Genomic DNA, 10350 nt, shown 5'->3' with positions numbered 1-10350 from the left:
TATCATCACCCTTTTACACAAAATGATACCAAAGCACAAGTTAAGTAACTTTCCCAAGGGCTCACAGCTAAACGCTGACAGTTTCAATTGAATCCCCAGCAGTCTGGTTCCAGAGCCCGTGCTTAACCAGCACACATGATGCTGTTAGAAATGAGATGGTTCAGAGACAGTGCTAACTTCTCTTAGGGGGAATTTTTATTTTAGATTAGACTCTAATACAATGCCAAGAACAGAAACTCCCTCACCAAGTAATTGCCCTCTCAACTTTATTGCCAACCTGTCATCCTAAGCAACTCCCAGCCCCTAAGGAATGCAAGAAAGAAAGCAAAGCAATTTACCACCAGTGGTCATGTGCTGCCAGCTTTCATTATCTGCCCAGGACAGCACCTGTGCAGTTCTCCTTGGACAGTCACTCAGGCCAAGGAACAGATTGTCAGGAAAGACATGTGAATTCTTTGCCCTTCCAGGCTGTTTTCACTTCATGTTAGGGGCTTCATGATACTGTTTTCCCAGAACTAATATGACTGATTGGAATTGCACCTGGGGGCTTATTCTACCCATCCCTGAGCTTCCATTTCCCAGTTACGGTGAGGATTGAAGGGAGTTATATGTTCCTCAGGGCAGCCTATACAAGACATAAACATTTTCACAAACAGTAAAATACTCTCTCTCTCTCACACACACACACACACACCCCGCACAAGCAGCTTCCTTAACCATTTGGTAAGCAGATTATTAGAAAATAACTCTTCCTTCATTTCTCACATATTTTGCACAAGCCGATAGAAGGAAAAACATCATGTACCGCCGAGACCAGGGAATAAGAACTCAGCCGGCAAATTAGGGGTTTTCCCTATTTCCCTCCCTAACGAGGGCCAGCTGTGTTCAGGTTAAGGCATGCTGAATTTGAAACGACAACCCACTAAAGTTGAGCTATCCAGAAACAAATACCATGAGTTAAGAAAGAAGCCACCCTGATATAAAGAAATGAGATGATTTATTGCCTTGTGTGGGGAAGGGATGTGGTTGTGATAGGCAGGCCACTCTGGGATCCCTGGGATGCAAGCCCAGGGATAGCAGAGTCCCCAGGTGGGAAATCTACACACACACCCCAGGGATGTCCCAGAGACTTCTTCTACCCTGAGAAGAAGAGACCCTGAGACACCTGAGCATCCTCTGTTTGGATGGCCGAAGCTGTTGGCATCAAACTCTGGTCTGGAAGAATCAGTCTGGGAAGAGACAGGGATGGAGGAAAGGCATCAGGGGATTCCTCCTCCTCCTCCTCCTCCTCTTCCTCCTTCTCCTCCTCCTCTTCCTCCTTCTCCTCCTCCTCTTCCTCTTTCTCCTCCTCCTCTTCCTCCTCCTCCTTCTCCTCCTCCTCCTCTTCCTTCTCCTCCTCCTCCTCTTCCTTCTCCTCCTCCTCCTCTTCCTTCTCCTCCTCCTCCTTCTCCTCCTCCTTCTCCTCCCCAAAGGCCTTGCTCGCCCTGCCTTCAGCATGCCCTGCAGAGGTTGATCTCTCTTTGTTCCCAAATCATCTCCAAGCACCCTTCCTACAGCACCCCATGATTCCTTTTTTCACTCAAAGCCATTCTTGTGACCCATAACTGTATGTGTGTAACTGGGTCCCCAACTGGGAAGATGTGCTCCCATGGTGCTGGATACAGGCCCCTACACCCAAGAGCCTGAGGATCGCTATATGTCCCCCCATGCCACAAAATAATGCTGACACATGCACCACCGTATCTGGCTCCCACGGCTCACCCGCCCCCTCCAGATGACATACCACCTGAGCAAGGCTTCCGGAAGTAGATGATGAGAACAATGCCCACGATGATGCCCAGCACACCCAGACCAAAGGCCACGCCACACAGCACATTCTCCAGCAGATCTGAGGGTAGTGCGTTCTGGGGCACTGGAGGAAATAAGGAGTGGCTCAGCCTGGGGACCTAGTTAGGGAGCCTCCCTCCCAGGGGAATGACTTGGGTGTCTGGGATGACATGGGAGAAACTGAGGCATGGAAGATTGGGATGGGCTTAGGATAGGAATGGACTAAACAAGGTACCAGTGGAGAAAGAAGACTCCTCCCATGGATAGATCCCTTGTTGCCCCCAAAAGGACCAGACTTCCAGGGAGAAAGCCTCACCCCAATAGGCAATTGCTGTGTAGCGGTCAATTTCGTGAGTCACAATGCAGGAGAAAATGTCAGAAGGTTCCGGTGTGATGTTTAAGTAAGAAAAGGCTTGGAAGCTGAGTCCATCAACAGCTGAGACAAAAGTAGGCCCAGATCCTTCCACAGGGACGGAATGATGCTGCCAGTTCACTGTCAGCATGGGTGGGAAGAGATTACTGACAAAACAGACCAACGTGTTGGGTTTGCCAAACTCCAGGGGCTTCAGCGTGAACACCTCAGCGATAGGAAACCCTGGTGGGGGGATTGTGGTGTGGGGGAAAAGAGAGACTAGTTTAGACGGTATCTCTGTGTCCGGAGGGTGCATGGCATATGGCGGGGAGGGCAGAGAAGAACACAGTGGGTCAGGCTTTGGGAGACAGAGATGAGGGAGGAGTTGGGCTCCCAAGGGAGGTCTTCTTCCAGGCAAGGACTGCAGCTGGACCTAGAAGCAGAGCCCGATCCAGGCTACTCTGGACCCCTCCACCATGACTTCCTTCAGCACTTCCTGTCTAGAGCTCACACTGACGTCTAACTATGCACTGTCTTCTCACTAAGACATAGTCACATCATCAGATATTCCCACTCTTCCCATCCATCTTGCTGGGCATAGCAGCACAAGTGTTAACATTCAGTACGTATCAGCTGGTACCTGTTGAATTCATCACATTCAATACATAGTTCTGAATGCCTACTACATGCTAGGTACTTCTGCCCACCAAAAAACACAGGGTGCAGACCAAGGCTGGTGGAAAAATTAAGGTGATGGAGAGAACCAGAAGGTATTTGAGATGGGGAGCTGGTATCAACGGGAATTATTCAGTGTACAGATCAATGAGGTTAAGAATGCAGCCCTCCTCCCTTCACTCCCCAGAAAACTCCTGACCTCTGGACACCGGGATTTTCCCATCAAGTTGTGGCCCTACTTGCTGGATCATCAACTCGCAGAACGCTTTGTCAAATAAAATGGCAGGAGCATCTCCCTGTTCCTGAGCCCAGTCAGCAAATTCAGGCAGGCGAGGCACCCGAGTGTTCTGGGAAAAGTCGAAGAAGAAAAGCTGGTCCTCGTCGTAGGCCTCAGAGAGTCCCATACTGGGACTCCCATCCTGGCAGTACACTGTGTGCAGGAACGTGTGGTTTTGCAGGTCATCTCGCCACACTGGAGTAGGAGCTGCAAAGGATACAGGGTGAGGTTCAGGGAGGTGGGAGCCTTCTCCTCCAACTTAAAAAACAGCAAGGTGGGGCTGGGCGCGGTGGCTCCCGCCTGTAATCCCAGCACTTTGGGAGGCCGAGGCGGGCAGATCACGAGGTCAGGAGTTTGAGACCAGCCTGGCCAGCATGGTGAAACGCCGTCTCTACTAAAAATACAAAAAATTAGCTGGGCATGGTGGCGGGCGTCTGTTGTCCCAGCTACTCAGGAGGCTGAGGGAGGAGAATTGCTTGAACCAGGAAGGCAGAGGTTGCAGTGAGCTAAGATTAAGCCACTGCACTCCAGCCTAGGTGACAGAGTGAGACTCTGTCTTAAAACAAAAAACAACACCACCACCAAAAAAAACAAGCAAGGCCTGCTTCAAGGAGCGTGGGCTGAGGTGACACCCTTTCCTGTGTCTGTTATTTAGACTCCCCCTCCCAGTGGGGGTGAAGAACAAATTATAGCATCTCTCCAAGCTTCCCCAGCCTATAAAAAGGCCAGTTGTCTAAAGTTGGCAAAAGTAAAAAGAGTTCTACTGTCTAAAGTGACAGATTCAGTCCAGGCATGGTGGCTCACGTCTATAATCTCAACACTTTGGAATGCTGAGGCAGGCGGATTGCTTGAGCCCAGGAGTTCAAGACCAACCTGGGCAACACAGCGAGACCCTGTCTCTACAAAAAATACAAAAACTTAGCCAGGTGTGGTGGCAAGCACCTGTGGTCTCAGCTACTCTGGAGGCTGAGGCGGGAGGATTGCTTGTGTCTAGGAGGTTGGGGCTGTAGTGAGCCATGATTGTGCCACTGGACTCCAGCCCAGGTGACAGAATGAGCCCATCTCAAAAATATATATCTATAAAGGCCAGGAGCAGTGGCTCAAGCTTGTAATCCCAGCCCTTTGGGAGGCCAAGGCAGGTGGATCACCTGAGGTCAGGAGTTTGAGACCAGCCTGGCCAACATGATGAAACCCCATCTCTACTAAAAATACAAAAGTCAGCCGGGTGCGGTGGCATGCACCTGTAATCCCAGCTACTCAGGAGGCTGAGGCAGGAGACTCTCTTGAACCCTGGAGGCAGTGGTTGCAGTGAGCCGAGATGGCGTCACTGCCCTCTAGCCTGGGTGACAGGAGAGATTCTGTCTCAAAATAATAATAATAATAATTAATTAATCAAATAAAAATTTTAAAAATGCATATATATAAAATAAAGTGACAGATTCAGAGTTACTCTGTTCATTGTGTGTTTGTGGGCTGCACAAAGACACCTAGCTAAAGAAGCAAGTGGAAGCCTGCATTCTGTTCACCACGCCACACATCCTGGCATAGGGCTGTATCCTCCCAAAGGAGATTCCTTTGTCTAATTCACACCAGGCCACTGTATTGACTAGAGAAGGCCATGGATGGGTTTCTCACTCTTAGAAGGGAAGGAGGAGGAATGGCTACAGCCTCCCCAAGCCATAGATGGGACTGCCTCCCACTACCCCCGACACAAATGGTAAATTGGAAAACCAGTCTCCAGACATTTCTTCAGCCAATTCATCGGCACCACGCCTCTCTGAAAATGTCTTCTGTTCCTTAACCTACCAGGCCTCCCAAAGACAGCACTGGGAGAAGTGACCCCATAACTGCATAAAATAATCCCTCTTCTTTGAAGCTCTTGGCAGGAATCGCTCAACGAGCAGGAAACCTTTAACCCAATACCCAGAAAAACAGACATTTGGAGGAAGAGGGACCTTCTAGATTATTCTTCCATTCTGGGCCATCCTCTACAGAGAATGAAACTAAGAGACTTTTCAAGAATCACAAGATAAGTTAATGATAGAAAGCAGAGTAGAATCTTGAGTGGAGGAGTGAAAATAACATCCACTTTGTTCAAATCCTAGCTCTACCACTTTCCAATGGTGTGAACTTGCACAAATAACTCTGAGTCTCATTTTCTTCATTTGTAAAACGGAGAGAACAATCTCCACTTCAAGAGATTGTCTTAAATGGAACATGTAAAGCATCTCTGATATCATTTACCAACCATACATAGTAGCTGTCTTTCCCCACTCCCCGGCTGTTTCCACTGCCTCAAAAGACTTCCCACCACTCACAAAGCACAGCGCTTTTCCTCACAAACGCTGGGTGGGCTCCCTAGGTTCAGGCTGGAAGTAAATGGGAGTACCATCTTACCTTCTGGGATGGCCCAGGAGTGGGGTAGCAGCCACAAAAGTGGTAGCATCTGTAGCAGCGCAGCTCCTTGGTTCTGTTCATGACCCATACCTTCTGGCCACACAGTAGGTAGGAGCTACCAACCCAGCCAACCCTTGCGCTTCCCCAACTCCCTCCCCCTGAGGGTGGCCTTAGATCATGTTTTGCCAGATAATTTCCAATAGCTGCCATTGTCATTTTGTCTAAACCAATCAGAGAAGTGTAGGGTTTAACATCATCAGTCACTGGGGAGACACCTGGGGCTAGCAACCTCCTGAAGACTTGGCTGTTTGACCAGGGCAGAGTATGGCATGTAACTGGGCTGGGAAGCCCAGTGGAGGAATGTTGCTTCGTGGTGGAGTTCCCTCTTTGGTTTCAAGCTGTCAGCCTCACTCTATAAGCCACCAGCTGGCTCTTCAGAGCAGTGCCACCTCCTGGCAGAATGCTGCAGTGGGGAACTGCGTCTTCCCGAAGTAAACTCCCAGGGCTCTTCAGATCCTGCCTTCTCCTCCCTCCTGGCTCTTCCTCTTTCTGAAAAAAAATCATTCTCCTTCAGGCATTAGCTCTAATTCATTTTGCAGAAATATACTGAAAATACAAGAAATGCTGGGTGTTGGGCCCAGGGCTAGAAATACAAAGATGAATAGGCATAGTCTGCCTTCAAACAGCTTAGAGTCTAGTGATTAGGGAGGGGGCCAAGGGATAATTACGCAACAATGTAACGTATTCAATAAGAATGTGCCAAGTGCTTTGTAATTTTATGAGGATGCAGTAATTTTATGAGGATGCGGAATAGGAGGAACATAATCAGGCAGGCTCCTAAGTCTTGAAGGAAAAACAATTTGACCAGCAGAACATAAGGGAAGAGAAAAACATTCCAGGGCAAAGGGTAGGCAGAAGTGCAAAGATCACAGGCATCCAGAGGTCCTCTTTGGAGACCCTGTGTACTCGCTGATATGAATGTTGTGAAGGCCACTTGGGTGTTCCTGTATAATAGGAGGTAATAGGGGGTAGAGGGATGTTGTGATGAGCTACAAATTCAGGCAAGGGCCAGATCACATGGGCCCCGCTACGCCACAAGGAGGAGCTTGCTTTTACTTAGCAGATGATAGGGATGTTAAAACTGGGGAATGACACAATCATTTTAGCATTTTGGAAAAAATGTTCTGATTGATATTTCAAACAATGAACCAGAGTTTTTAAAGAATTGAAGCAAAACTGCTGGGCAAGAGTCTACAGCATACCAAGATGAACAGTTGCACATACCACTGCTGTAGCAATACAGCAATAATTTAAATGACAGATGATAAGAGCCTGAATGAAGTCATAATTAGAGGAGGTGGAGGAGATAGAATATCGAGATAATTAGGAAGTAGAATCTAAAGGGTTTAGCTACTGATTAGCTGTGGGAGTGAGAAGGTGGAGGAATCAAGGATATCTCAGATTTCCAGCGTGGGTGGCTGGGTGGGTGGTCAGGGATGGACTGAATTGAAGTAGGAAAGAATGCCATGGGAGCAGGTTTACAGAGAGAAAGAGCTTGATTTTGTACATGTTGAATTTGAAATGCCAGTGGAACAGCCAGCTAAAACTGCACGGGAGCACGGTGAGGCATGTGGGTATGGACCCCAAGTATGGTCTGAAGAGCCTGATTTGAGAGTCATCAGCACAAATGTCAAAGCAGAGGCCATGAATAAGATCACCCAAGTAAACTGTGCAGAAGGAGTGGGAAGTGAAACAAGGACAAAAGTATGCATGGGCTCAAACCCCAAACCTCGTATCAGTTATCCAGGATCCAGTCAGGAGCATTTAACTACTTTATGTGCCTCAGACTGAAAGAATTTAATATAGAGAATTGGTTACAAAGGTGTTAAAAGGGCAAGAAGTACAAAAAAAAAAAAAAAAAAAAAAAAAAGGAGCGTCCTAGAAATCTAAATTTAAAAAAAAAGATTGCTATCTGGAAATCAGAAGCTGCCATCATCCTTGAGCTGGAATCTGGAAATCTACTCATTGCCTTGTGAAAGACATTGTCATAGTCAGTTCCACTCTACTAAAAAGGTGCCACCTCCTTCAAGGCTAGAATCCTTGAGAAGGTACTTCTTTTGCTCAGGAGGCTGGAGCCCTGAGTCTCCCATTCTTCCTGCTGCTACATCCACCAGCTCACTCTGTTTAGAGGCTGAAGCAGGACACTCCTCAGTTTCTCTTGCCTTCTGATCTCCCACCAGTGCCTCCTACTGGCAGAATCTAACAGGAAGCCAGATGTCCAGGAAGGCTGGGAAATACACACCTGGCTAACTCCTAAGCTGAGCAATTCAGAATACGGTAGAGGAGGGCGCGTGTGTCACTGAGACAAAAGATAATAACGAGTATACTGAAATATCCTGGTTTGTAAGAATCTGGTGGCATGAGGACCATCCAGAGCACTGAGAAAAGAACAAGGTAGAAGCAGATCAGATAAATAAAAAAGAGGTGTGCCACGAAGGAGGGCAAGGTCAGCATTTCTAAATGCTACTCAAAAGTCAAGGAAGGGTTGAAAAGTGTCCTTAGATTTGGTGATTATGAGATGGCTGACAAATTTATTGAGAGCAGTTTCAGTGTTGTAGTGGGAGTCGACTCCAGATTGTGGTGGGCTGAGAAGTAAGTGGGAGGTGAGGAAGAAACTGTCAGTGTATATGCTTCAAGTTTGTTAGACAAAAGAAAGAGAAAGACAGAAGGGGTGGGGGAAGAGGCAGTGAGAAAGTTCTCATGTGGCAATCAAGTAATCTGAGAAATTAATATATGTGAATATTGTCCATCAGTGTTTCTGAGGCTTTCAAAATTCGTACTTTCCATCATTTTTTTTTTCTTTTAGACAAAGTTTCCCTTGTTGCCCAGGCTGGAGTGCAGTGGCTACTTACAGGTGCAATCATAACTCACTCTAGTCTTGAACCCCCGAGTTCAAGCGATTCTCCCGCCTCAGCCTCCCAAGTAGCTGGGGACTACAGGCACGTGCCACTGTGTCTGGCATCATATCCTCTTTTGATAAACAAGTAATAGTAGCAGTAATAGCCAAAAACAAAAACAACTCCATGACCTCCTAGATATTCTGGAACAGCAATGTGTATATATATATGTGTGTGTGTCTGTGTGGTGGAGGCAGGGTGCCAGGGAAGGACTAGGGTTTGGAAATCATTGTAACCTTCCAAAAACCAAAAGAACATTTCCCAGTATCCCAACATTTACGGACTAACCCATCAGTAGTTCTGGCAGTGGGGAGATTCAGGCCCCTCGGGACAGTAGAAAAGAAGTTTATGAGACTACCAGTGGGGAGACATATGGGACACAGCCACCTAGAGTCCTAAATCAGGGGTTAGCAAACTTTTTCTGTAAAGGGCCAGATGGCAAATATTTTAGGCATTGTGGGCTATCCGATCTCTGTCATGAGTACTCAACTGTGGCACGAAAGCCTCCATGCACAATATGTAAATGAAGGAGCGTGGCTGTGTTCCTAGTTTCCTCCTAGCTTTTCCTCCCACTTCTTGAGCATCTCCTTCTCAGTCTCCTTCATAGACTCCTTCCTTTCAGCTACTCTTTAAATACTGGTGTTCCCTGGAGTTTTGTCCTCAGTCCTCTTTTTATTTATGGACACTAAAATTCAAATTTCATGTAATTTTCATGTGTCACGAAATATTCTTCATTTGCTTTTTTTTCCCCCAACCATTTAAAAATGTGAAGACCATTCTTAGCTTTTAGGCCGTTTTAAAACAGGTGGTAGGCAAGATTATACTAAAAGCCCATAGGGTGCTGAATGATGCTCTACACATGTGGTCAGAATTGATATGAAAACCCCAAATAAACCCACCCTTCAAAGAAGAACCTCAGTCCCCTTATTATTGGATTGGCAATCAGTTAACAAACACTTTGTGCCAGTTACACCAGTCTATTTGGAAGGAGATCTGAGGAAGAACAGGAGAAAGTAGGCTGGGTGGAAGGGCATAGGAATAGGTACAACAAACACTGCAATTTCTCTGGGTGAGAGGAACAAGGCAGAGGGGTCCAAATTCTCCATAGGGAGCACAGTGAGGACAAGACCAAGGTGAAGAGAAACATAACCATCCCTTATCAAAACTATGGTGAGGGGTGGTTAACTCCATTCACCCCTTCTATAATCACAGTTTAAATGGTAACAAGTTCAAACATTTATAACTACTCTTCCTTCTGTGTAATCCTTCCCCACCAGGACCTCCCAATATACTTCCATCATAAGTATCTCAGGAATAGTCTCTCATCAGTTTGGAAAGTGATAATTGTGGGCAAGAGATGAGCAAGGCAGCCAGTTCTGCCTTGTAGTAGTTCACTGTCAGCTTTGTCATTAGCAATGAATGCCTCTGAAAATAATGGCACAGCACTGGTAAATCCAGGAGGCTCTGGTTTTCTAACACTTAGCTGTGCTATCCCTTTATAGCATTTAAAAATGGACTCTATTTGGCCGGGCGCGGTGGCTCACGCCTGTAATCCCAGCACTTTGGGAGGTGAGGTGGGCGGATCACGAGGTCAGTGGTGAAACCCCATCTCTACTAAAAATACACACACACACACAAAAATTAGTCAGGCGTGGTGGAGGATGCCTGTAACCCCAGCTACTTGGGAGGCTGACACAGGAGAATCGGTTGAACCCGGGTGGCGGAGGTTGCAGTGAGCCGAGATCATGCCATTGCACTACAGCCTGGGTGACAGAGCAAGACTCCATCTCAAAATAAAATAGAATAAAACAGAATAAAATAAAATAAAATAAGACTCTATTTTCCCCCCTAGCAGAGTCAAATTT

At 46.9% G+C, this 10350-nt stretch overlaps 1 protein-coding gene across 2 annotated transcripts; it reads right to left on the bottom strand.

The window, feature by feature from the left end:
• Positions 1 to 978: 978 nt before the first annotated feature.
• LOC111528118 (HLA class II histocompatibility antigen, DM alpha chain) lies at positions 979 to 5694 on the bottom strand. Of its 2 annotated transcripts, none has more exons than XM_023194750.3 (5): positions 5529 to 5694; positions 3054 to 3338; positions 2144 to 2320; positions 1784 to 1912; positions 979 to 1229 (listed from the first exon to the last, which is right to left on the bottom strand). In XM_023194750.3, exons 1-5 carry the CDS (start codon positions 5614 to 5616, stop codon positions 1225 to 1227), a joined length of 684 nt encoding a protein of 227 aa, XP_023050518.1. In that variant the 5' UTR covers positions 5617 to 5694; the 3' UTR covers positions 979 to 1224. The 2 variants fall into 2 exon arrangements, with proteins under 2 accessions (XP_023050518.1, XP_023050517.1); XM_023194749.2 differs by having other exon boundaries at positions 2144 to 2422; positions 5529 to 5691.
• Positions 5695 to 10350: the final 4656 nt, after the last annotated feature.

This window comes from Piliocolobus tephrosceles, chromosome 5 (genome assembly GCF_002776525.5).
Source record: "Piliocolobus tephrosceles isolate RC106 chromosome 5, ASM277652v3, whole genome shotgun sequence".
NCBI classification, from domain to species: Eukaryota; Metazoa; Chordata; class Mammalia; order Primates; family Cercopithecidae; genus Piliocolobus; species Piliocolobus tephrosceles.
Note: the sequence above shows the minus strand (reverse complement) of the source record. Positions and strands in the feature narration are given on the sequence as shown.

What these genes read in the sequence shown, in the direction of transcription:
- LOC111528118 (XM_023194749.2), bottom strand. Translation starts at nt 5,616, where the DNA reads ATGGGTCATGAACAGAACCAAGGAGCTGCGCTGCTACAGATGCTACCA. An exon ending in GAAAATCCCGGTGTCCAGAG is followed by an intron (nt 2,423 to 3,053) that starts GTCAGGAGTTTT and finishes TCCCCCCACCAG; the next exon opens with GGTTTCCTATCGCTGAGGTG. An exon ending in CACAGCAATTGCCTATTGGG is followed by an intron (nt 1,913 to 2,143) that starts GTGAGGCTTTCT and finishes TATTTCCTCCAG; the next exon opens with TGCCCCAGAACGCACTACCC.